Below are 27,633 nucleotides of genomic sequence, written 5' to 3'. Positions count from 1 at the left end.
TCAGTGATTTTTTAGTCATGGTCATAGGCTGCGGAGAAAGTAAGGCTGCTGAAAAACCATTCTTAACCCTTGTGACATTTTCAAAAATTCTGCACCTAACAACACCAACAAAGATGTTCTTTTCGCATTTTCTTTAAAACTGGCACAATCACTAGTGCCCCTCCCCCCCCTCCTTGGGGATAAATTTGGGTCGGCTCGATACAGGAAGTTTCTCGAAAAAGAAACGACTTTTTTTTTTAACGCGGTTCAAAATAGTTAATGGTTCACAGCAGACGACAGTTAACCCTGATATCGATGTGGACCTAATTTGCCATGAGACCATAATCTGTGTTTACGGTTCTTGTAAGGTACATCAATATGGCGGTCGTATACCACAAACTGTAATTGCCAGAAAAAAAGATTCCTTTTAGCTTTGTTATAAAGCCCAAAAGCATGAATTGTACAGCCATAGACTATTAATGGCACTGGAGAGCTGATTGGTCACATAAAATTTAATTGTGTTGTTTGTCGACCTTTATAGTTGAGTAAAAGGGTTCCAGCACAAACGAAAGAGCTCTTTTTGCATTGTGGCCTCGGGAATAATTTTCTGTCGTCCCAATAATTGTCGCGATTGTGTGTCAATTGTCGCACAGTCAGGCGGAACAGCTGCGCGTCGCTGGTCCATTGGATCGCAGGCTAAAGTTGAAACGCGCACGACACGAGGTGGCCATTTTCAACTATTCTTCAGTAGATTTGAGGAATGTGAGGACTGGCTATGAATGGGTAAGATAGTTACTGGGCTGTGTAATTCTAATAGTGTAATCGAACAACCTGTATTCCATACGTTATATTATAGATATTAATGATTGGCTTACCCGCGGGCGTTTGTTGACGAACGATTTCATAGCGTGCGACATTGTTTGTCGTATAAACTGCTTGCATAAGCTCGAAATGCTCTCGTGTTTCATTTGAACAAACTATTTGCAACGAGTCGTTTCTGAATACGCAAAACGAAAACAAAAAACAATGAGAGACTACGATCGATGCACACGGCTCAGAAATACGCACAAGCAAATCCCAAAACACTCTTGAGGGTCTTGATACCTGTGTCGATATACATTCTTGGTAGCCTCTTTGATTATTGTTTTCACAGAGGATCAGGTATCAGTTAAATAATAGGCTCTGTATGTAAGTGTAAAAGGAAAAGATTTCCGGAGTAACTTCTCAAAATAGCCCCAAGAACTGTTTAACGATGTTTTATACGTACTTCCGTTGGCGTCAACAGGGTAAAACGAAAGTTATTTTGCATAAACGCCGCGGGTTGATTTACACCTGTCATGCTCAATATGTACTCCATTAACGTTTGAGATGGGTTTTTCTTCACTTTTGAATTTTGAAGCATTCGCCATTGATCGAAGAAATACGAAACAAAATAGGAGGGAAGTGAGAGGAAGTGACGGAAGTCAGTCTAAGCGTGACACGTATGCCATGCGTGACAATGACAACCCGTTATTTCCTTTCAGTACAATTATCCTGACGGGGAGGTGATAAGAAGTCTTTTGTGTGTGAGTTCTTTCCTTAGGCCAATCAAGCTTTGCAGGGATTTTTGTGCTCTGCAAGAAATATAGTTACGTTGATGTAGACACTGTTAAAGTGTTGTTTGCTGCTATTTTTCCTTCGGGGAATATATATATATTTTTTTGATTGACCTTACCCCACCCCTCCCCTGTTCACTGCTCTAAATTGTCCGGGTCTTTGTTCACGCACACGTCCCACGAATCGTCACTTTCATCAAGCTTTGATTCATTTCGGGTGGTCTTGTGATTTGCAATGAGTCTCACGAGAACTGTAGATGCCGGTAAGTTTTCGGGACTGTTTAAACTAGTGGATTTGATTTTTTGCACCGAAGTGGAAAGAAACTGACAAATTTTCCACCACCTGCTATTGAACCTTTCGGGATCTCTTTCAAAGATTCGGCGGGCCGCCTTCAAGAACGCTGCTTCACGTGTGTACACTGTCCATTTGACTGAAGTTTTTTCGTATTTCATGTTGTTTTTACAGATGTCCATGCTTTGCTGGTGTATATAGTTTCGTTCCTTCTCTGTGTGGTGTGTTTTTGCTTACTCGTTCGGGCGTACAGGCGAAAGCACCAGTATAGAAAACAAAAAGAGCGGCAACGACCATTTATCAAAAGAAAACGGGACTCGCTGTCACCGAGGACAAGTCTGTTGTTTGGAAATCTGGTGAGTTTTCATTATAACATTATTATTATTTCAAATGACGCAGTTTCTCTTTCGAAGGACCATCGAACCGTTGAAAGCATGAGTTGCATTTAGATTTCAAGTGCTTTTATCAAAATCATGGCGTCAAAAATCAACATAGGTGAACAAGTCAGGAATATTGTTGAGTCGCTCATCGAACGAAACCAGTCTAAAATTTTTATCCTACTGTACCAAAAAGAGGAACTACTCCAAGTTTTTTAAGGCTTTCTTGTTTATGAAGTTACAAGCAAACAAAGATCGTGTCCTTGATGTAAATATGCGTGTAGTTTGCCGACCAACGTACATGGAAGGGTAATGAAGCTTATTTTTATGTTAAGATTAGGTAATCTAGATCATATCTCGTTTGGAGGAAATGAGATATTTTGATCTCCTTGCTCTTACAATGTAGTAGACGTGTTTTCATTTGCGATTATTTTGTCGAAGAAATTCAAAGAAAGTTCAAATATCCGTTTTGCGGTTTCTTGAATTAGCATTTCTTGTCGGCGTGTAACTGCATGCTTAAAAATAGATTGCGCGCGAATCGATTCATGAAGTACAGAATGTTTAACCACAAACCCGAGCACAAAGTATAAGTGCAATTTGGGCATTTTTGTGTGTGTGGGCCGTTTACCCTTTCGAAACAATGGATCTGTCATTGTTCGGTTTTCGTCTCATTTTTGGCACCAACTGTAAATTTTCTACGATCACCTGCCGAGTGCTTTCTAAACATTGACAATGAAATTATTAAAGTTAACTGAAGCGTAATTTATTTGCAGTGTTTATTTTAATAAATTGTCCCAAGTCTTTTCAAAACAGCGTGGTTAATTTTAAACAAAACTTTCTGACTTCAATAAACTTGGTGAGAATGCATGACTCAACAGCTTTTGATGGCGTGAAGGTGTAAATATATATTTTAAAAAATTCCCGTATATCAATTGAATTTAAATAATATGATAATGTCGATTTTCATCCCTTCGTTTTATTGTTAGTAACAATTCTGGTTTTGTCCACACTTACACGTGAAGATTAGAAGGAATAATTTAATAGTAGCACAGAGAAGAAGTCAATCAATTTCTCTTGTTATATCCATATGAGAAATATCAGTTTGCATATCAATATTTTTCCATTTGATTCTACATAAAATTACTGCTAATTTTTGTTGACATTTTTTTTTCAGTTTTAGTGTTCGACACAGATCCAATCAATACATGTAATTTATTCTTGGCCTTGTCAGAATTGTCTGTTTGCTCAGGCAACATCTTTTTCATTGTTTTGACATATGTTTAACCACTGAAAAAATAATCTTACCGCATGAATAAACATAATTTAACAAGCACATACATGGCAAGATATGTAAACTATTCATTATTGATATTCTCCTGTGGCTAAATTGCTTTAATATGCCGATGGTTCCAGTATCTTTACTGAAACCACTAGAAATAATGTTTTTTCTGTGTAGGTGGTCTTCATCCTTCAAACCTACCTTAACTAACACAGTTGGAAACCAATCTTGACAAAGCTTTTTTGTGCTTACTTATTCATGTATACTCACATGGAATGCACTAATTAGGGATGATTCTGAATTTTTCTGTTGATTAAAAATTTAGGATAGATTGTATAGAGAGAAACTGAACATGCTAAAATCCCAAATGAGAAAATGACTGAATAACATCCTTATTACGCTAATTTATCCATGCATGTTTTTAAGTTCAATCCAGTTAGCCTGAAGTTAAATCAGTGGCTTTCCAAATTATTATATTTTTAATCCAGCAGGTTACAAAATTTGTAACCTGCTGAATTAATGTATGTCACTTTTTATTGATTATAATCTAACTTAATCCACCAACTTATTTCCCAAGTTGACAGTGATTATCCTTCTTGTTGACTTCAAGGCCAGCTGTTCTTCGTAGTATCTGGCTAACATTTTGATTTATCAAAATTCCACATGATTGTTTGCAGTCCTTTTGAACTTTTTTAAACTTTTTTTCTGTTGGAGAAGTAGCATAAAATTTTGTGCAGGGAATTTGTGATTCAAAAACAGATGTCCATCCGTACTGTATAAGCATATTTAATATGTGATGTAATTACTCTCAAAATTTTAGATAATTAACATTGTACTCACTTTGTGGGGTATCAAAATGCGGTTAGCCACTACTGTTGGTTGGAGCTACTCTGATGCCCAAGAGAACAATAGAGAAACAAAGCACGTAGCTAGCTCTGATAACAAAAGATCTGCATTGCCAGTGGGCTTGTAGTGTGATATAGATCTGATATCCTGCTTGTAGGAAGCTGTTTTATGTGTGTATTAAGAATTGATTGATGGAAAGAAAGGTAATTATGTTCAAAACAATATCCATGGACAGATTTTGAGAGGTCATGAAATAATACAGCATAATATCACATTGTGGTCTTAGATGACCCCAGAAATTGGGGTCTAAACATCATTGGTAGTCGAATCTTGTTCCAGTCTTCTGAAATCTTCCTGATCAATGTAAATTGTACATGCATTGTTTTGGTGTTTCCTTCATTTTGAAGAAAGCACCTGCAGTGTTATGTGTATTGCTTGATGATTTCGAGAAGTTCTTCAAAGAGCTTCAGTGTAGTATTGCTGAAAGTGTTATCAAATAAGTACACAGTAAAATCCCACTTAAACCCCAGAACATCCACAAGTGCTTTTGAGTATGGCAGAGCTTGTCAACAAACACTCTATTTTATAACATTGACAAAATCGGAAGGTTGTCTTGACAGCAAATGTCCCTGTATTGTGTGAGATTCAAGCTGAATAATTTTCTCCTGAGAAGATCTTCATCTATTTATTTTAACATGGTGTTCCTGATTGGTCAGATTTAGCCTGTTCCAGGCTTTGAGCAAAACATACATGTACATGAAGAAAGAGAACATCAATTCTTATCATGTTAGTCTGCATACAATGAGAAGAAAGGGAGCATGTAAATAAATTGCTTGGAGACTGGGAATTAGGTAGCAAGGATTGGATAAAGTGAAAAGTACATGTAGTTACATTCCTGTTCAGTTTTGCTTTCTCTTTTCTGCTCATTTCTGCTACAATTACATAAGACTGCCGTTGACCATTTAAACACCTCTATATATGGAATGTCGATACCTGATATTTGAAGCTTCTCCTAGGCAGTTTAAATGAGAATAAGGCTACAAACCATGCAGTTTTAATAATTTCTGGTAGTAAATATTATTTGACTTGATGAAGTGTTTAGTCTGTCATCTGGTTTTACTCTCTTTGTATTCATTTTGAGCAAATCTTTTTATTTTGCTTTGTGACAATAATACACTTAGTAACCCTCTCTTGTGTTCTCTCCTTCTCTTTTCTCAAACAATAACATTATTACTCAAGATACTGGGCAACTGATCGTCTCTAGATTTAGAAATTAGACATAATAAATCATTCACTTGTCAGTTAAAGAGAAGTCAATGAAGTTTTAACACATGAATGAACTACTCCTTGTTGCTCACTTTGACGATAATTATTGGAGAGGTCAAGAATGTTTACGGCAGTTGGCACAGAGCAAAAACGAAACTTTTGAGTTTCCTTATTTACTGTAGAATTTTTTACTCTAAAGTTGTATTTGCCATGTATATTATTGTGTTTTATTGATTTAACGATTTGACAAATAGAAAACTAGCCTGTACTACAACTGTCCTTCCTGAAAGAAAAAATCGGAGAGAACATCTGTGTGTTGCCACTGATAATCCCATTTCATGCATAAATTGTCTGCGTATAAAAGCTGATGTGACACTTGGACACAACAAAGGAACTTGCCTTCTGCACATGATCTTTGCATGACATACATGTACAATAACTAGTTAATGACCTTTCAATGTTCACTGTTAACAAAACAGACCACTTGTGGAATAATTTTGTCGACAGACAAATGCTGACTACCTCCGTTACTCTGGCTTTTAAACTTCAACATTGTAAATCTACATCTTCCTGTCAAAGTGTAACAAATTTTGATTGTGATCTTGACTGCCAACTCTCAGAATTTTTGTCAGCGCGACCAATTAAAGGCAAAGTGCTGAGTTCTACAATTTACAAACATTACACTTAATTAAACCAGTCCTGCAAAAGTCATATATGGGTGGAACATGATTAATAACAGTAACACACAGACTCATCTCTCTGAATTTTTCTTTTTGGGGAGGGGCAGCTACATGCATCATAGACAGGCTAAGAGAAAACATGTCGCTGTTAAACCCTCTAAAAGCAGGTTTTGAACCCAGTAGACAGTGTCAGTTGTATGTCGTCTGATAGTTGTGACTTAGTTTGCTTTGGCTTTCTCTGCAGCAATTCACAAACAGACCTGTAATAACGCCTTTAAGTTCATCAAAAAGACATCAACAGTCCTTTAGATCATTACTTCAGAATGATCCAAATGTCCAAGACAAGTTGTTTGGAAACAGAACGTGGCCAGAAAGAAATTTCTTAGGTGACATCATCACTTCAGTCAGTCAGCATCCAAGCCAGAAATTCAGAGAATCAAAAATGAGAAAGACCTCGCCTGAGAAAAAGATAGAACCACGAGTGCTCTTTACATCTCATCATTCATGTGTACATGGCAGTGAGGGTGAAGCTAGTGGCTGCGGTTGTAAGGAAGAAGATGGAGCAGAAGCTCACATTTTATTTGAGGATGAAGGAAACAACAGTGATAAACTAAATCATCAAGATACACATGCCCTGGCCATTTCAATTCCTGAATCAAATACGGTTGCTTCATACTTGTCAGAATGTGTTGCATCAGACGACAAAAAACAGTTATCTCCTATGTCCAACCTGGAAGAAAAACCTAAAAATCCACGAGTGATGTGGCATCAGCCCGAAAGCCTGTTTAGGCCAAGCTCCATAGCAGCGAGAGGGGCTCAATCTCCTTCTGAGCAGAAGCCACCTCTGTGGGGTCATTACTGTAACTCAAGTGAAATAGTCGAGAAAGCCAGGTCTAGTGAATGTTGGAGAAAAACAGTGGCTGACAAAATTGAGAAAGCAATGAAATTTGAAGTAAAAGAAATGAAATACGAGAATTCTAACTGTGGCAATGGGAAACCTGACACCTCTGTGGGCTCTGCCAAAAAGATGACATGCACATATTCATCATCAGATAATGGAAGCAATAAGAGTGATTGTGGTCCATTGGGTTATGTTTTCAGTGACAGTTTAGATGACATTCTGGCAAAGAGATCTAGGAGTCGATCACGCAGAAAAAAGTCTGTAAAATCTAGTGATGAGGAGTCTACGACCTGTGAACACAGATCTCTGGATACAAATGATATTGTGGCTAATGCCTCCAAAACGGAAGTGCACTGCATGTTGTGTGGCATTACTTTGCCTAAACCGCAATGTTTCTACAGTCTAGGCTCTTTGTGCACAGATGATGAAATCTGCGAGACAGACTCGGATGACATTAATCGTCATCCCGTAGGTGATATTGACATGGATTCTACATTAGTGGAAAGTCAAAGTCACCACGACACTGGATACACTAGCAGTGAGAACTTTGAAGATGAAAGCACCTTGACAATTAAAGAGCTCGACTCAGTGTGGTTAGACGATAAGCGAGAGACTGATGATGGAGACTACGAGAGTTATGATGGAGACCACGAGAGTGACAGTGAAGATGCTGGTGTCAAAGGTGTTGTTATGGGTGATGACGTGGCTCTGAAGCCTCTTGTGTCAGTACGGGAGCCAATAGCAATTAAGGACTATGCTCTGCGGGAATGGAAGAGTGACACGCCCACATCACTTGCAATGAAAAAGGTACGATAAAAGAATTTCTCAATGCAGTAAATAACAATAGGGTACATGTAGATGGTCTTGCTGACTGACATGCACATGAACAGTATTCTATAACTTTAGGATTACTGCACAGTGTGCAAAGAAAGTCCTGTCTGACAACCTGGGGCTGGTGAATTTTCCAGTCAGGCTAATGAATTCTGTTTGTCACTTGTCTAATGGGAACGTGAAGCTGTTAATTCTTGGGAAACGTTTTGATGAAATTCAAATTACAGAAGTACTGCGAGAGATGAACTTTTTGGGGGGCTAGTCAGAATGATTTTTGGTCTAATACATTGTAGTTAAAGCTTGCCTGAAGGTAGGGGTTGAATTTTTTTCTTTGCACCCTGCTGTGGTGTTTTCTTTCTTCAAGTTACGAGGTCCTTGTTGATGATCTTCATCTTGTGAGTTACACAGAACCTTTCTCCCCTTTCAAAGAGGTGCAGTGACCTAATGGTTAGCTCACTAGACTTTGTATTGAGCATTAGTCCAGTTAAAGCCCTGCGCCGAGTGAGAGTCACTGCGTTCTGTTCCTGGCTCACAGTGCCTCTCTCCACCCAGGTGTATAAATGGGTACTTGCAAATTTATGCTGGGGGAAAACCCTCCAGTGCATTAACAACCCATCCAGAGGGGAGTTGACATACTCCTGTTGCTTCAAGTTACAGAAGCTGGGATAAGATCCAGTTGTTTGAGCTACTGGGCCAGCACAGACTTTTTCCTTACCTCTGTAAAGAAAAATAGTCCTCCTGTAGAACATCAGTTTTCATCGAGCTCTACATTTAAACTGTTTATGTGCATGCTGACACACAAGCAAACAAACAAACAAACAAAGTTAAGAAACCTATTCCAGCTGCATGTAACACTAATAGCCTATTTTTTCACAGGGATATGGTTCCATCTCGACACTCACTGGTTGTCAACATCTCCGTCAGATCAGGGGTGATAACTACTGTGCCATAAGAGCTGTGCTTTTTCAAGCATTAGCTGGCAGACTTCCTATCTTGAATCTATTTGGGGCTGAAGAGGACAGCAAACTTGAAAAAGTATGTACACTGTGTAACAACATAAAAGGCATTAATGTTGGTGAGAAAGTGAGTAAAGTCTCTTTATGTGCAAATGACACCACTGTTTTTGTTTGAGACCTTGATTCCATTGCCAATTTACTAACTCCACTTCAAAAGTTTAATAATCTTTCTGGTTTGGAAATCAGCACAACAAAGACTGAAGGAATGTGGCTCGGCAGGTGGAGGAACAAAACCAATACGCCTTTCGGCTTTCGCTGGCCACGGGATTCAATAAAAGCTCTTGGCATTTTCATTTCTTATGAAAACAAAACCAATGAATTAAATTTTGCAGAGAAAATCCAGAACTTAGAAAAGACCCTGAATAGTTGGAAAAAAGAAATCTCACACTTTACAGAAAAATCAACATAGTTAAAACATGCAGACTTTCTAAATTAATTTATAGTGTGTCTGTTCTTGTCATTGTCATTGTGGGAGGCGCGATGGCCTCATGGTTAGTGCGCTCGTCTCCGGATCAAGCGGTCTGGGTTCGAGCCCTGGCGGGGGACATTGTGTTGTGTTCTTGGGCAAGACACTTTACTCTCACAGTTCCTCTCTCCACCCAGCTGTATAAATGGGTACCGGCGAACTTAATGCTGGGGGTAACCCTGCGATGGACTAGCATCCCATCCAGGGGGGAGTAGAAATACTCCTAGTCGCTTCATGCTACAGAAACTGGGATAAGCTCTGGCCTGATGGGCCACTTGGCTCGCATGCAAACTTTACCACCTTTTACCTTTACCTGTTCTTGTCATACCCGAACATTTTATCAAGGAAATTGAAAAACTAATTTTTAACTTTATTTGGGATGGGAAACCGGCAAAGATAAAAAAGTCAACTATCATAGGAGAGAAAAAACAAGGCGGACTGAAGATGATTGATTTTAACAGTATGAATAAAGCATTAAAAGTTGCTTGGATACCACATTTACAAACCAGGTCTGATGCATCATGGAAAATCATCCCTGAAGCTTGAAAATCTTGGAGGAATATCATTTCTTTCACAATGCAGCTACAATGTCAAGTTCTTGTAATTTAACAACCTCCCAGACTTCTATGGTGACATCTTAAAATATTGGCAAAACATGAGGTCTGCATTTCCAAAGAATACTTCTCCCGGCAAAGAAATAATTTGGAATAATCACAACATAATAATAGATGGTAAAGCACCTTTTTATAAAAGCGGGCTAGAAAAAAAAAACATTTTACGGGTTGAAGATCCCCTCGACAATAACGGTAACTTCCTTCCTTTCAATCTTTTCTCTGAAAAATTTCATCTCGAAACCCCCTTCACTCTTTATTTGGGCTTAATTAATTCTGTGCCGACCCCTTGGAAGCTGGCAATAAAAAGGACTCCTCTGCACATGGCAGAAAATGAAAACAACACAACAAACATTTCCACCAATAGGGTTTACTCCACTATGCTAAAAAAAGTCTTCTTACCCCCAACGGCTGAGAGGAAAATTATTAGATATGGTTTTACTCAAGATAATATTCACAGAGTGTACCAACGACCTTTCCAGATAAAAAGTGACATAAACACAACACTGTTTCAATATAGGATTATTCACAATACTCTTCCAGCAAAAGTCAGTCTCTTTAAAGCCAAGATATGTGATGATGACATATTCCCACAATGTCTTGCTGACAGGCATTCCTTAGATCATATGTGTTTGTGCTGTCAATTAACTTTATCCTTCTGGGACTTATTCCAAACATGGTGGACTAGCAAAACTAAAGAAAATGTCACATTAACAGAGAGCATGATTCTGTACAGAATTTTCGACAATAGAGAACACCTGTACTCCTTGAATTACTCACTTCTTATAGCAAAGTACCCCATATATAGTAGCTGCTTGCAAGAAAAAAAGCTTTGTTTTGACAGTTTTCTCACGCTTCTAAATCAATATACAGTGGGAAATTGCTGTTCAAGATAACAACATTACAAAGTTCAAGACTATAATTATATAGATTTCTTTTGTAACTTTTTATTTTTCGTCTGTTTTGCTTTACTATTCCTTTCTGTTTTTTTCTTTTTACGCTTGCTAACCCAGATATCACGGAAATGTTGAATACATGTAGTAACATGAACTGACACATTAATTGCGCATCTTGAAAAGTGTTAATTTGTTAATTTTCTCCATCCTTTACCATCCTTGTTCCTTTACGGTTTATTATTATGTCTTTACTGCTGTTCTATCGTAGTATCCTGTTATTTTCAGGTTTTTTCAATTTAAAGGTAATTTTGTACATGTATGGGACCGAAATAACCCAGAATACTGTTCATGACTGAGCTCGATTAGTGAGAAATGTAATGGTTGTCACATCTTGAAAAAAGGCCAATGTCTTCAAGCTGGCAGCCTGTCGGTTGTTTTTAATTTGTCTCAATATTCTTTAGTCTCAATTTGTTTGTTCTTTGACCATTTGGTGTTTTTCTATCTTAGAAAATCATTTTTTTTTTATGGTCTGGAAAGCACATTCAGAACAGTGTCGCTTGTTTACTACATCACTGATGTTTCTGATACACTCCTTTCTAGATTCCCAACAAGCTGCTAAGTAATGGAGTTGCTTGTCTTGACATGTGGAGCTTTGCTAACAGATTACCAGTTTCTCAGTCTGAAGTGATTCCCACCTTGGAGAACTTCCTGTCTTTCTTCAGTAATCAAGTAAGACTTCTTTTCTTTTTGATGTGTACCTTGTTTGTCCTGTTGTATGAAAATCTGCACACACATTTGTTTTCCCTGGTGAACTAGAGTTAGTTGCACAATATACATGTATATGGTTATTGACCAAGTGTGAGGTCAACATGGCTGAATATTAGCCAATTTCTGTTACTGTGTGTTTGTGGACCAAGATTGAGTAGAGGTCCATTAACTTGGAAAAACGAACGAGGCCAATATTCAGCCATCTTGGCCAAACAAGCTTGGTCAATAAAGTTTTTATTATATGACTTTCGGGGAAATTTTTCTTACGGGACACAGCCGGTAGTCCCAAGTGGGCAAGATAGTATGGTCTTTTCCACTTTGGTAGCCAATTGAAGTGCTGGTTTTACTTCATCGTGCCTGCTTGTACATGTAGCCATACGATAAAATGCCAACTGGCTTGGTTGGCTTACTATTGCTGTATACTCCATGGTTCAAATGTGAACATAGAAATTCTTCTCACCTGACCTTATATATTTCCTTGAACACTGGTTAAAAGAATCTTAATGCTATTAGTTAAACCTGGCCAATTTTTGAATAGGAAAACTGTTATAAGTGTGTTCAGATTTTGTGGTAAATGTGGTTTAATAAATTGTAAACAAAAATAAGTAGTATTACAGTACAACTACAGTGTACCGCAACTGATGCAACCCATGTGGTCTAAAGACCAAAGATTTCAAGTCGTGCAAAGGCAAAAGTTTGGCGGCTGTGGCAACCGTGTGGGCGCTTCTAGAGTACAGCTCTGCAAATTATATTAAAGTAAACTGCAAGAACATGTAGTGTGCGAGTGTTATTAAAACAATAAAAATAGTCACGAATTTATCATTATTTTCTGTAGTGTGAAACAAGCTTCAATAAATAATTAGTTGGAAATTTATTGTTAACATCGCAGGTTTTCAATTGTTAAATCTGGGCATAATTTTGTAGGGTGTATGGCCTCTCAGGCTCTGTTGAATAGAGTGGTTTGAATAGGGCGACTTGAATAGAGCGGCTTTCAATTGAGTGTTATCAAAGCAAAACCAAACCAATTGCTTTGCAATTAGACTACTCAGCCATTTTCAAACCGTAGTAAAACCAAAACCCAAAACCAAAGTAATTGCCTGATTACTTTTGACACTCAATTGAAAAATGGTTTATGTGGTCGCTGATATTTGATTTCAAACAAGTACTCCTGTCTCCTCCACTGCTGATTTTAGTAATACCTTTGATAAATTTGAGGTGCCTACTAAATTCCATTTAGCTGTCAGCCTGTGGAGTGCTAACAGTTACTGTTTGGCGATAAAGATTTTACTGTACACTGTACTTTCATTTTTCTAATGAGTTTTTTTCTATTGAATTTCAATTTGAATTCTACTAACAGAATAAAAGCCTTTTTTGTGGAGGCACGGTGACCTCATGGTTAGTGTGCTCACCTCCGTATCAAGGGGTCTACATGTAGGCTTGGGGCCTGGCCGGGACATTGTGTTATGTTCTTGGGCATGACACTTTACTGTCAGAATGACTCTCTCCACCCAGGTATATAAATGGGTACCGGCGAGTTTAATGCTGGGCGGGTAACCCTGTGATGGACTAATATGCCATCCGAGGCAGGCAATGTACATTGTAGAAATACTCCCAGTCACTTCATGCTACAGAAACTGGAGATAAGCGCTCGTATACAGACTTTACCTTATGGAAAACGTATGTTGTCTTACAGATCCGCAAGATAGGGGACAGCTCAAGTCAACCAGAGCGAATTGAATCTACACTATCCTTGCTCAACAATGAAACTGAAGAGTTTAAAATACTTGAAGCAACAAAGCTCCTGATGTTTGACATTGCTGTCCAGCTGCACAGAAGAATGAGTCAAGGAGAGGATGTGCCCATATTTGCGATACTGTTGTTTGCTCGAGACTCCAGCAACTCCCCTCGCAGCCTATTGACGAATCATTTAAACAGAACAGGAGACACGGGTGGCCTGGAACAGGTAAGCAATTGCACCCCTCCCTCCCCACCCTACATGTACTTGTAGTTCGAGGATATCCTGTGTTCTGCTTCTATTACTCTTGGATCCCTAAATTTAAACAATCAGAGCTCCTTTCTGATCAACGCACAGTTTTTCATTTGTGTTGAGATGGTATCCGGTCACTTCGCCCCTTGGTCATTTTGCCCCCAGTTACTTCACCTCAACTAAAAGTCACTTTGCTCCATACAAAAGTTACTTCGCTCCATACAGAAGTTACTTTGCTCAATGATATAATAAAAGTGTATATATGCGTAAAAGATTATAAAGATGTTATATTCGTGCCATTTATGAAAACGATCTTGATGATATGTTTGTAATTGTTACTCTCTCACTCACCCTAATCTCTCTCTGTCCCCCACGCCATGCTGATGTTGTTGATGTGCTCATTGGTAATTGCGCTCAATGACTCGATCGATTGCATGTAAAAACCTTTTTTTTTAACATGTCAGTAGTTAAAGGACTTAAAAAGTGACCGAGATCTTGGCGTAGTTACAGCGCGAGTCTAAATATCTTTGTTTGATTACACGCGTTGTTTAGTATTCACTTGTAGCACTTGTTGTTTAATAAATTACCCTCAAAATCTTTTTTATTAAGTCTAAGTGTATTTGATGTATTGCGCATGTAGTTGCACAGAACTTCTGTTAATGAAGACTGTATTGTTGTTTTCTTGCCACACGTATCCATGCGCAATGTGTGAACTTATGTTAATTCAAGGTGATACTTTTGTGGCACAACGCGCTAACCTTTCAAAGACTTATTGAGGGATTACAATGTATAAGAATTCATGTTGAGGAAAGTAATCAAACAAAATGATATTTAGTGTTACCAAGCATAAGTGAATGCGACTGGAAGCTACATTAGTTAAGGTGGCTGAACACAGTTTTTGATACCTGTGTTTCATTCACCTTTTTCTCTAAAACCCTTGATCTCACAGTCGCTAAAAATGGCAGCAAGGAAGTTAACAACACAAAGTTTGGTGTTTTGATGGTTAAGCTGATGTATGTGCCGTTGCCATGGCAACATGAATAAAAATAAACAGGCCTTTAAAATCGGTTTTGTTTATTCGTAGAAAATCTAGTCATTAGATTTTCTTTATAATTTGCATGCAACAAGTTTGTAACGATTCTCACAAGTTAACACCATTTTGCGAATATTGTAACAGAGAGATCTTTAATTATCCCTTGTTGAAGGTTCACTGGAATATCTAGAATTTCCTTTGTTAAAGTTCAATTATTTTCAATACTCCAGTTACTTATTTCCTAAAGTATTTTCGTGCCAAATTTCGTGAAATTCTAATGAGTGGTTCTTGAGAAATTGGCGTATTTCCGAGAGTGCAAATTTTCATTGAATCGCAATTTTTTGACTTACTACGCATGCGCTCCATTTAACTGGGTTCTTTCGGTAACAAAGAAGAAGCTGAGAATTGCTGGGTTCTTTGCATCGTTACCTTGTCTAACATATCTTTGTGATAAAAGACTTAAGTCATCAATACACTGCGTTCAATTATAGAGAAAAATAGCAGATACTGCGGGTGTTGAGTAAATGAAATGATCGCTCTATTGATGGCATGTTTGTTTTTTGCAATCCTTGTGCGTGCGCTGAATTGCATCAGCAAAAGCGTGCGTGAAAACTGTGTTCAGCCACCTTAATAATCCGAACTGACATAAGTTCAAAATCAGTCCTACTCCAGCATCAAAACAAAAATTTCACGACAGATTTCACTAATTTCTTACATGGAGCGAAGTAACTTCTGTATGGAGCGAATTAACTTTTGTATGGAGGGAGGTGAGTTTTGGTTGGGGTGAAGTGACTGGGTGCGAAATGACCATGGGGCGAAGTGACCGTAATTCGTTGAGATTTTCATCTTTCATCATAGACATGTCTATTCCTGGTTTTCACATGACTTCATCACTGCCATGCATGGTGGATGACATTAAGCCATTTCTAATCAGCTTCTTTCGTTTTCATACAACATGGTCACCACGCCTTTATTATTTGAGTCTCTCGAGACATAAATTCTCGTCAGCTGTGTCACTGCCTTGCTAGCAATTTGTTACTGTGCCTTTCAATAACATGCGGACTCTGAAATTCAAAGCTCAACCGACAAATGCATTTTGCTTCCGTCAATCAAATGTTCTGCAGCTCCTCCCAGTTTCTGACTATGTTGTCTGAACTGCGCTCGACGATTTGATTTGATTATCGCGCACTTGGCAGTAGTCGGAAGCTGGGAGGAGCCACCGAACATTTGATTGACGGTAGCGAAAATGCATTTGTCGGTTGAGCTTTGAATTTGAGTCCGCATGTTATTGAAAGGTGCAGTAAGGAGAAGATACATAGTGATAACTTGACGTTTGAACATTTGCTGGGCTTAATGCTGGTTATCAATTTGCTAAATTGACTAATTACAGACGAAATGTGACCAGGTCGGTCCTTAAAGTCTGCACACAGACCATTTGGTCTTTCGTGTCAGGACTAACTCCAGTCTGCTTAGCAGGAGTCGATTGATGCTCTGTCTTCCCCCCCTGAATAGGATAGTTGTCCATCACAGATCAGCTCCCCCCCCCTTTGAATTTTTGCCTTTTAAGTTTCTCAGTGACAGCCTTAATTACTCCTGGGTGGAGAGATTGAGTTAGATGCTAGTACCGCTTGCTGCCATACCTGGGCAACTCGCTCCAGGGCCACTGCGTCCTGTCCTCCATCGGTCTATGACGCCGTAGTTTATTTGTGTCCTCTTTTCATTCCTTAGGTGGAAATGTGTTTGCTGGGGTACACCCTCGGGCTTGTCATCCAAGTCATACGCCCTTCTCAAGTGGACAAAGAAGATTTCATAGCGTACTATCCTTTGTTAGCTGACATGCCTAAATACACTCCGACAGTCACATTAGTGGCAGAAGATGACAGGCATTATAACATTGTCATGTAGCTGGGTAATTTAGTGAACAAGACCTCCGACCTTTTCAGATGCAATGTTTGTCGTAAAGTTTTGTATTTTCCGCTTCAAATTACAATTTTGTCACTTGTACACGCACACGTACATGTAAACCATTTCACTTTTGCTCAATCTTTAACATGTTTGTTTCCGTTTTTTTTACTGTTACATTAACCATAGAGCAGTTTTCAATGGAGTGTCGAAAGTAATCAGGAAATATAACTTTGGTTTTGATTTGCTTTTACTTAAGTTTGAGATTGGCTGAGTAGTCTAATTGGTAAGCAATTGGTTTGGTTTTGGTTTCATGATGTGGGGAACGTTTTCACCCAGTACACCAAATATAAAATCACTAGTCCATGTTACTTCCTGATTTAATGCTCTGTATTGTCATATCCAAAAAATGTATAGACAAACACAACAAAAACGTCTCTGCAACGTCTACCACGAGGCCCTTATTTGCATATCACATGACCTCTACGAGGCTAGACTAATTTGCATATTTCACGATTCTGGACACCCTCCCCCCATTGAAGTGTTTTAACTTAACAGCTTAAATGTCAATTTAATTATCCTTAAATTCCTGCTCAACAATGTTTCTGATCTGACCGTTGGCAATCTGTTTGGCTCGTCGCTTTGGTCTTACCCTTGACGAAAACCTCAGCATCTGGGTTTGGTTTCCACTCAGAATCGCTCCCTCTGTTCCATCCTTGCTGGTAATCTTGCTCACCACTCACCCCAGCTTCCACATTGCTTTATCCTTGCTTCACCCTTGAACAACACCACTGCCCCTGTGTTTGGTATCTTCTCAGTGTTCCCTTCAAACTGCTGTTGCCTTTCTTCTAGGGCGTGAACATTCTCCTTCATGAATCTCTTTCGGAGGTACTGTTTGCTTTTCTCCAGAAATCTCATATGCTTAGTGGCATTGTCTTCTCCAATCTTCTCCAGGTCTTCCTCTAAGATAGGGATTGCCTCCCCTCTCAGTAGGGTATTTGGGGTAAGCACTGGTTTCTCAAACTCTTCACCTTGATAAAGGAGTGGCCTGTTGTTCATGGTCATCTCAACATCCAGCAAGACGTCCTCTAGCTCTTGGAAGGTTAGCAGGCTTTGGCCGATCACCTTCAATAGAGTTCTCTCATGCTGATAAGGCGTTCAAAGAGGCCTCCCCATCATGGTACGCGGGTCAGGTTAAATCTCCAAAACTCCCATATAGTTTGCCAGATGCTGGTCCTTCTTCAGCTTTGATAGCCGTTTTCCAGTAGCAACAAATGTCTTTCCATTGTCACTCACAATGTTCTGAGGGCAGACTCCCCTGGCAACAAATTCCTGTAGTGCTCTCTGGAATTCCTGGGCAGACAGGTAACGACATAACTTGAGATGTACTGCATGAGTACTGGTACAGGTGAATAGTGAAATGTATGCCTTTGAAGTAGTAGATATTCTTAATCTTGTAGTAGACAGGCCCAGCAAAACCCACTCCTGTAACAGCAAAAGGGTTTGACAGTTCAGTTCTGAGAACTGGCAGAATAGAATCTGAGCTATGCAATTGCGGATCACTTTCTTTGTAAGCAACCTCAGTTTTGGTATCCAATACTTCTCTCTCATAGGGCACATGGTTGTCGAAACTCCACCATGTAGCATCTGCTCATGGACTTGTTGAATGATTGAGGTGGCCAGCTTGCTATTTCTTGGTAGAAAGAGAGGATGATGATGGGGAACTCTGCCAACACATCTCAATACTCCTTCCTCCTCATCCTTTCTTGACCCCACGTCTGACTTTGATGCTTGTGTGACTTGTGCCTGAATGATCCAGAACTTCTCTGCTGCCTGGAGTTCTTCAGTCATTAGCGGCCCTTTCTGCTTCTTCAACTTTCTGCAATTGTTCATGAATCGCTTGACGAAAACAGTGACTCTTAGAAGCTTCCAGTATGACGCGTACTTGCCCAGAAGAGTGTCTCTGGTCTCATTCGCTTCTTCTGTCTCTTTCACTAGGAGCTGTTTCTCATGCTTGGGTTTCACCCTTTCCTTTTCATTCTCTGGGCTTTCAGACACTTCAGGTTGATTTGGCCATCTGTCTTGAGCACTTAGCCACTCTGGTCCCTGAAACCACAACTCCCCCATTATGTTCGGTGCCACACCCTGGCTTCCTTGATTGCTAGGGTTTTCACTGGTTGTCACTGGTTGGAACATGATGCCACTGTATCTCTCTATCCTTGTCCTGGATAGCCTTGGTTCTATTACGCACAAATTGAGCCAGGTTCCTTGTCCCTTAATCCAATAAAGCTCTGTCATACTGTTGACCCCACAGTGATATACATCGATGTGCTGATCTTTCAAGACTTCCTTCACATGAGGCATCAATCTGCTCAGGGTATATGCTGCAACACGTTCCAAACGGGGAATTTACTGATATCTTGGTGCTATCCTTGACTTTGCCACAAGCAGATTCTGGCAAACTGGTGCAGTGGCGTGAATTGCTAGGGCGTATACAGCTACTGAAACAGCCAACTTGCTGGCATCTGTAAATCCATGCAGGTGACCCCAAGTTGTACGGCACACAAAAGCACTCCGATGTATAGACAATTCCTGAGTTTAATAACGAAAATGAAACAAAAATTACAAAATAACTGGTCTCACGATCCTCGTGTTGTTTGTGTTGTCTCCTCGGAAAACCTCCCTATTTCACAGTACTTCTCCGTCTCCTAATTTCAATTTCACTTGTCAATCATCTGAATACTAAATGTGACATCCGGTTGTAATGCTAGGCAGTCATGATAGTTGCGGTCACGCTCCCATGAAAATTGAGTGTCACTAACTTTTCACTTAATCACAATCAGTGTCACTTAAAGGTGAAACTAATCAAAGCCCAATCATCTGCGGCAATCAATCTGATTTTAACTCCTGTGTCTACTGCTGCCCTTCTTCTCTCAATAGTTCTGCCTTGTACTCTGGTCTCTGCTAACTCCTCCGTGTTCCCTTCATGTCGGCTCTGTATTTCGAGGGGACATACCAGCTGGAGTGGCCCGCTGGATTTGGTTTCCCTTGTGCAGCAAACCAACTCCTCTTACAACTCCGTCTCTGCCTCTGATGTGTCTCAGAACATGACCTTTCTTCCATTCTCCTGTTCTTCTCATCACCGATGACAAGTACGATCTCTCCAATTTCTGGGTAAATTACTCTTGCCTCTCTTGATTCGGTGACTTTCCATGAGACCGTGAACATACTCCTTTTTCCACCTCTGCCACAAATGTTGCCTTTTCTCATTCAATCACGCATGTAACTTAGTGACTTCATCTCCAGCCAACTCTATGTCTTCTATAGTATACGCCTCTTGTCCCCACGTGATTGTGTTGGGCGTCAACACTTGTTCCTCTCCTGTTTCGCTTTCCATGTATGTTAGGGGACGGTTGAGGTGTCGTTCGAAATCCATCACTACAGCATCAACTTGCGCGTACTCTAGGTGTGTTCTCCCCATTGTGTTGTACAAGGTTCTCTTCACCTCTTTGATTAGCCTTTTGTATAATCCTCCCCACAACGACGATCTTGATAAGTTGAACTGCCACATTATCTGCTGTTGTGCTAAGAAGTCTTGCAGTGCTTCACTCTTGCATATCTTCCTGATCCAGGTGGCTGTGGTTTTGAAGGTGGCTGCGTTGTCCGACACAATGCGTTTTGGTCTGGTACAGCGTGTGAATCTGTTGTGCTTTCTGTGGAATTCCTCAGCTGTTTGTGACATGGTCATCTCTAGGTGCACTGCTCATGAAGTTGCATATGTGAATATCAAGATGTGACACTTGCCCTGCTCTTTCTTGGAAATCTTGTAACTGAGGGGTCCTGCGTAGTCGATCTCTGTCGTCTCAAATGGTCTTCCACATTCTGTGCGGAATGGTGGTAGTGAAGCTGTTTCTGTTGGCCCGCCAAGTGCTAAACACCTTGCCCAAGTAGCAGCTATTGATTATCTTCTTCACCTTTGATCTCAGTTGAGGCATCCACAACTCCTCTCTCACTGCTGCCATGGTGCTTGCGACTCCTAGTTGCTTTATGTCTTCGTGGATTTCATGTATTAGCTTCTCTGCAAATACTCTCCCTCAATGTACGTCGGCTGGTAGCCAGGGATCCTCCCCTTGCATTTGAAAATACTAGGGTTTTCTTCTGTTACTAACTTCCAGCTGGGGCTCTCGAGATCTGGTTCCACACCTGCCTGCTCCTTCCTTATCCATCAGTCTTTTAGGTAAATCAACTCCTGGGTCGTCCACAGCCCCTCTCTCGTCTTCGTTTTGTGTTTCTTAGTGAGTGAGTTATGTTTGAACCGCAGTGCCCACTCAGTCACTCAGAAGGTTCTCCAGAGTTTGCTTCTGGCAAGGAGCGTGTCGCACTCATCATGGTCCTTCTTGGCTGAATAAAGCGTTTCTTCCCTTTCTGGCCTGTGTTCTTCGCTAACGCCTTTAGTTTTACTAATTGCAGTTGTTTTGGCCACTCCTCAGTTAGCAACCACTCCGGCCCCTCAAACCACTGTCCTCTCTGCATCTTCTCTAGTGAGGCGCCACGGCTAAGTCTGCCAGGTTCCTGTCAGTTGGGCAGTATCTCCACTTGATTCCCGTCTCTTGGGTGATCTCAGCAATTTTTCTTATTCGATTGGATACGAATGTTTTCCATGTTCTTCCTGGGTTGCAGATCCAGAACAGTACAACCATGCTGTCCATCCACACGTTCACTGAGGTAATAGGCCACCGCTCCAGCGCTGTCAGCAAATTTTTCACCATGTTTGCAGCCATCTGACCGCCCACCAGTTCTAGCTGTGAAATCGGTGTCACGTTTTGAAATCCTTGACTTTGACGTTAGTAGCCCCTTTACAAAACCTGTTGAGTGTTCCACTACAGCAATGGTCGCTGCTAAACATGCCATGTTGCTGGTATCCGCGAAAACGTGGAGACGTACAGCCTTTATCTTGGTGATGTCTAAGGCTACACTCCTGGGCACTTTGATGTTCCTCAGCTGACTATTCCACTTGAGCCAATCTCGCGCATTGACACTGTTCATTGCAGTGTTCCAGCCAATCTTTTCATCGCATACCTCTCTGTAAATTCGCTTGCCCTCCACCATGGTCGGTGAAATTATGCCGAGTGGATCATATATACTTGAGAATTGACTGAGTATGGATCGTTTCGTCGGTGTTCGTTCACACTGTATCTATGCTTGGATTTCTAGTGCATCCTCCCTCTTGTCCCACGTGAGTCCAAGCAACTTGCTTGGATTATCCTCATCGTTTAATTCTGGGATGTTGGACTCCCACTTGTGTACTGGGAACCTGCCACCTTCAAGAATCTCAGTTGCTTCCTGTTTGAACTCCTTAAGTTCCTCCATGCCATCTCCGGTTTTCATGAGATTGTCCACTTAAGTGTTTTCTTTTAGCGCTTGAACAGTATGTTTTAACTCCGGTGGTTGTTATTGAAATGATACTGAAGGGTAGCCCCGAGCATGAATGGGCTAGCTTCTGCTCCGAAGCGCACTCTTGTAAAACGCAAATGTTCCTCCTTGCTGTTTATGTTGAACAAGAAGTGAAATTGATTGTAATTTGTAGGAATGCCTTTTGAAGGTCCGCCAGCATTATGTCAGTTGACATTCATGCTCTAATCATGATGTTCCATAGCAGCGGTTGTAGCGATGGGCCAGTGTGCATACACTCATTCACACTGTTGGCGAGTGGATGGGGTCTTGCATGTGCATCAAACACCATTCTCACCTTGGTTGAAGTAACGCTCTCTCTCACCACTGGCTTGTGGGGCATGTAAAATACACGTTCACCCGTTGGCTGCTCTGGTACTTTCTCGATGATGCCCTGCTCGATCTGCTCGTGAGCTATGTCGTCATACTCAATCTTCAGCTTGTTGTTTCTCCTCAGTTTTTGCTCTACGTTGTGAAGGCGTCTCCTGCTGGACTCCTCATTTGTATTTGAGAGCTTGGCGCCTGGAATCCACGGCACACCCACCTTGTACCTGCCATCACATCTCTTCGATATGCTAGCTTGAAATTCCTTGTGGACGTCTAGCTGATCGTCTTCCCCTCTGTCCTCTACCCCCAAAACTTTGAGGGAGTGTAGTCTTTCATACTCGTCAGTCTCTCTCACGTACACGCATTTGCTGTCTGTGTATTTCCCACCATGAACGATCCAACCAAATGTGATTCCTTCAATGATTGGATCCTGCGGTTGCCCTTTGTAGACATGTTCCGTCCTGATCTTGCAGTAGGTGGCATTCCCGAGTATTACATGGATTGGATACTGTTCGCTTGCGGTTCAGTAAAACATCTTGTCCTGTACATGTTGAAATTTCTCTTTCAGTTCTGTCAGGGTGGGCCTCTTGAAATCTGCAAGTTTGCTTCCAGTAATCCCTATTTTCTCACTTGCCTTACTGTGAATTGAGTTGATTGTCACGTCACAGATTGGAATGGACTGTTTCTGACTGTCATAGATTGGCATGGACTGTATCCTGGTCCCAGCACCACTTATGTCCCAAAGTTGTATGGCACACAAAAGGACTCACGATGTATAGACAATTCCTGGGTTTAATGACGATTATGGGTCTCACGATCTTCGTGTTGTTTGCATTTTGTCTCCTCACAAAACCTCCGTATTTCACAATACTCCTCCGTGTCCTATTTTAATTTCACTTGTCAATCATCTGAATACTGAATGTGACTTGTGGTTGTAACACTAGGCAGTCACGATAGCTCCGGTCACAAGATCACTTTGGTCAGACCTGCACCCATGACACTGCGGGGAATGGTTACATTAGGACACTTCTTCATATCATTCAGCCACTTAGTCCAGGGTTTACGTATGTCATCTGGTAGTTCTTCATCCCACGTTAGTTTCCTTGGGCAAATTTCACTGTACAGTATCTTTCCCACAATGACAACAGGTGTGGCAATTCCAAGTAGGTCAAAGATACTGTTGATAGCAGAAAACATCTTTCTCTTTGTCACTGCGCCGTCCTCAACACCTTTCAAAGTTTTTGCGAAGTTTATAGAAAAAGTGTCCTCTTCCTTGTTCCATGGGACACCTAAGATCTTTGATTCATGTGGCTGAGTTCCAACTGCCAACTTGGCATCTGTTGAATTTGTTTGAGGTGGTTCCAATTCATTCTCTCTCTGTCTCTCAATTTCTGGTACATTACTGTGCCATTTGTGTAGCTGAAATCCTCCTTTGGCCATAATCTCTGTTGCCTCCTCCTTGGCATCACCACCAGATTGCACATCATCCACATAGGTATTCTGACGCAACTCCTTTACAGTGTCAGGGTATTTTTCTTCATACTGGCAAATATGTTTCTGAAGCTAAGCGCCAAGGATGTATGGACTTGGGCCTGACCCAAAAATTACTCTAGTATAGTGGTATCTAGTAAAGTGGTAACTTTGTTGAATATGTTCCATCATCCAAACGTTGCAACTGACTTTTGAAATCCTCATGGAACAAACCCTGCACAACAGCTTCATCTGATAGTCCTAGGACTTCCTGCGAACACATCTACCTGAATTCATCTTGGCTTGACTTCAAAAAGAAATCCTTCTCAGTCTCGGTACTTGACAACATTGACTTTCCTGTGATTATCCAACCCAGCATAGTGAACTCTGCTCCGGGATCAGTGTCTCGATTCGTACCCAGAACAGCAGGCTCGGTTGTCTTGATTCGCTGTATATCTGCAGCTCCCAGGATTACATGCACTGGTAGGTTTCTTCTGTGTCTGCTTCCTCACTGAAGTTCAGTCTCCTTATCCAGTGATTAGCTTTCTTCAACTCTGAGATTGTCGGGTTAGCAAGGTGAGTCAGGACTGCCTTTTCTGCATTTATGCACTGTAATTCAAATCCAAAGCCTTCACTGACATTTGACTCAACAATGACCTTGGATATCTCCACCTGTTTGTCAACTATTCCATACATTTGCTCAATAACTCTCCTTTCAGTTCGGTATGGCTTCAGGTTCAATTTGGTAAGTAGATTTGAACTGATGTAAGAACTTCCAGCTCCACTATCCAACATGGTTCGAGCCTGTACTCCATTGATCTTAGCAATGACAGTTGCATACAATGTAGTTTGGGAATCCACCACACCATAAAACCTCTCAGATGTGCCCGATGACTCTGGCGTGGGGTTGGATGAAAGGGTCATCTTCACCCTGTTACATACAGAGGTATGGTGCCTCCCATTGCACCTCCCACACCCACGTGATTTGCATTAAGAAGCCAGATGCTCAGGCCTGGCACAGTTAAAACACAACTTATTTCTTGTTAAATGCTCTTTTCTACTGGCTGTATCTACGACTTTGGTACAGTCGCTGCTGCGATGATTGTTCAAACCACAGTAGACACAGGGTGGAGGCTTTGGTGGTTGTCGCAAGTTGCCCCCGGACATCATCAATTTGTCTTCCTTTTTGGAGACTGTCTTTGTTTCCAGGTACAGTATCAACTGAAGCCAGTGGGCTGAATTCCACCAAAAGTAGGGAGTTTTGGTCTGTATACTTCCTTAAATTTTCAACTAGCGCCTCAAGTCCCCATTCTTCCCAGTCATCATCCTTTTGGGCTATAGCCTCTCTTACAGAACCCAATTTGTCCATTATACTGTACACATAACTCTGGGCACCCTCTAGTTTCTTCGTTGAAGCTAAGGTTCGGACTGTCTTAGACAATTGTGTTTAAAACTTGGGTATCTCTTTGATTTTGTGAACACTGGTTATCTTTGGCAAGGATTCTAAATCCTTGATTAAGGCCTCATGGACCTTAATGTCTTTTCCAAAGGTCATTTCAAGAATCTTCTTTGCTTCATTATAGCCTTCAGGGCTGTGTGGCAGCCCAAGGCTGTGCTCTTCGGTCCCCCCTCAACTAATTCTAGCAAATAATTAAATTTACTTATCTCAGAAATCTTTGAGCTGTCCATTTCCACAACGAACTGGTTCCAGTTCGCATAATTCATCCTGAAGTCTGCTCCTCAACGCGTGAATAGGTACGAAATCTTCCTTGTGAGCGAGTGACCAGCCTTTTACCTCTTCAAATGATTTTTCCGCCTCCAACATGGCGTCTTTGACAAGATTTCCCGAAGCCTCCAGGGTCTTGTTTACATCGCATTTCTTTTCGTAAGCCGATAACAAATCCTCCTTCACACCGGTATCGGCCATTGACTTGATCTCGTTGACGTAGCAGGTTGCTTTATTTAATTCCTTCGCGTAGTTCTGTTCAGCGACGTCCACCATGTTTATATTTTCCATTCGGTCGCTCGATAGTTGTTTATCTGTTTTATTCCAATTCCGTGCGGTCAATGTCCTGGCAGGGTCGCCACTTTTGGTGTTGGGAACGTTTTCACACGGTACACCAAATATAAAATCACTAGTTCAAGTCACTTCCTGATTTAATGCTCCGTTTTGTCACGTCCAAAAAATAAGTACAGACAACCACAACAAATCGTCTCCGCAATGTCTCTACCACGAGGCCCTAATTTGTATATCACATGAGCTCCACGAGAGAAAAAAAAAAAAAAAAAATGACCTCCACAAGGCTAGACTAATTTGCATATTTCACGATTCCGAACAATGACACTCAATTGAAAACCGCTCTATAAGTCTAAGAAAATTACTTCATTGTGATTGAAAACCGCTCTGTATTTACCGTGATTAACTTTGTTTTCTTAGGTTTTCTCAGAACTCTCTGATTTAAAATCAAAGCGCTCCGATTCACATCCACATGTACTTCACAAATACTACTACAACAATTATTTTTGCCTGAAAAAAATATTTGAACTCTATACACATGGTTGATTTCTTTTAACGATGGGATTCGTAGTAAAACCCAGAGGGCCGAATATACGCACATAAACGCAATTCATCTCTTGATCTGTAAATAGTTTATACTTAAATAATTGTAATAATAATTGTACGTCGAAAATGACTATAAACAAAGTTAATTGATATTTAAAGGTAGCAAATAGGGCCCAGCTAGTTCACGCAACATATATAGCCCGGATATATAGGTATAAACTAGTTTAGAAAAGAACCTCCAAAAGTGGTTTTAAATCTAAGGAATGGAAAAATGTATAATAGGTTTCAGTCATGTAGTCAGAAGCCAAATTTCGTTCAATTTGCCTACATTGTAAGACTCGCCCAGGAATTTTCTTCGCCTAAGGTGAGGTTTTTTTATTCAATATAATGCATGTCTTTAGTTGTAGACGATGCAGACGATGAACTAACCAGTCAGTATTAGTTGTGTTATAGGGCGTGTAAGAATTTACGTGATTATTTATGTTAGTGTATTTATATAAGGAACTGATGCATTTTTCTACAGCCGACAATTTCAGTTGATTTCAGTGTCATTCGACAGGTCTAGTTTTGTTACATGAAGTTGGCGGGATGTTTCTAAGTTTGATATTGTACTTTGCTGACCTAAAAGTTCACATATATCACTGTTAGGTGGAAAGTGACAAAGGTGGAACTAGGGAAAGGTTGATATGTGACTGAGAAAATTACTTCACTGTGAGTGGCTGAAAACGGGCCAACAATTGAACAATTGAAATTGAACAATTGAATCCCTGCGTGCGCTAATAATTTTCTCAGTCATAATAAGTACACGTAAGAACACTTAAGCTATTCAGGATTTACACCACTCAGAATATTTGAAAATTCTTTCAAATTGCACTCGTCTACAGACTTGAGCAATTTTGAGAGAATTTTCCAATATCACTTGTAGTGTAAGTCCTTAATTCCACCCGTATTCATACGAGTACCTCTACTAACTTGTCGGCCGCCATTTTGAGTCCTTGGTGCCTGCCTCATATTCATACAGCGCGCAAATTTTCAACAGCTTGATAAAATAATTATAATTAAATGATGAAAGCTAAAATAAAGAATTTTAAAACAAC

The 27,633-nt window shown here is 40.5% G+C and overlaps 2 protein-coding genes and 2 pseudogenes across 3 annotated transcripts; 1 reads left to right on the top strand and 3 right to left on the bottom strand.

Moving 5' to 3' along the window:
- Window positions 1-668: 668 nt before the first annotated feature.
- On the top strand, window positions 669-27,632 carry LOC110058043 (uncharacterized). Of its 2 annotated transcripts, none has more exons than XM_089277327.1 (7): window positions 669-762; window positions 2,041-2,222; window positions 6,559-8,022; window positions 8,923-9,081; window positions 11,636-11,764; window positions 13,497-13,766; window positions 16,552-27,632. In XM_089277327.1, exons 1-7 carry the CDS (start codon window positions 759-761, stop codon window positions 16,726-16,728), a joined length of 2,385 nt encoding a protein of 794 aa, XP_089133453.1. In that variant the 5' UTR covers window positions 669-758; the 3' UTR covers window positions 16,729-27,632. The 2 variants fall into 2 exon arrangements, with proteins under 2 accessions (XP_089133453.1, XP_089133452.1); XM_089277326.1 differs by lacking the exon at window positions 669-762 and adding an exon at window positions 1,720-1,837.
- Window positions 17,920-19,089, bottom strand: LOC110058042 (uncharacterized). The gene has a single exon (XM_020764635.2). It carries the CDS (start codon window positions 19,087-19,089, stop codon window positions 17,920-17,922), a length of 1,170 nt encoding a protein of 389 aa, XP_020620294.2.
- On the bottom strand, window positions 19,571-20,473 carry LOC110058040 (uncharacterized; annotated as a pseudogene).
- LOC149099061 (uncharacterized) lies at window positions 21,058-23,209 on the bottom strand (annotated as a pseudogene).
- Window position 27,633: the final 1 nt, after the last annotated feature.

The sequence above is a fragment of the Orbicella faveolata genome, unplaced genomic scaffold (genome assembly GCF_042242905.1).
Source record: "Orbicella faveolata isolate gen_17 unplaced genomic scaffold, um_ofav_v1 contig_46, whole genome shotgun sequence".
NCBI classification, from domain to species: Eukaryota; Metazoa; Cnidaria; class Anthozoa; order Scleractinia; family Merulinidae; genus Orbicella; species Orbicella faveolata.
The sequence above is the reverse complement of the archived record's forward strand: the minus strand, read 5'-3'. Positions and strand labels throughout refer to the sequence as shown.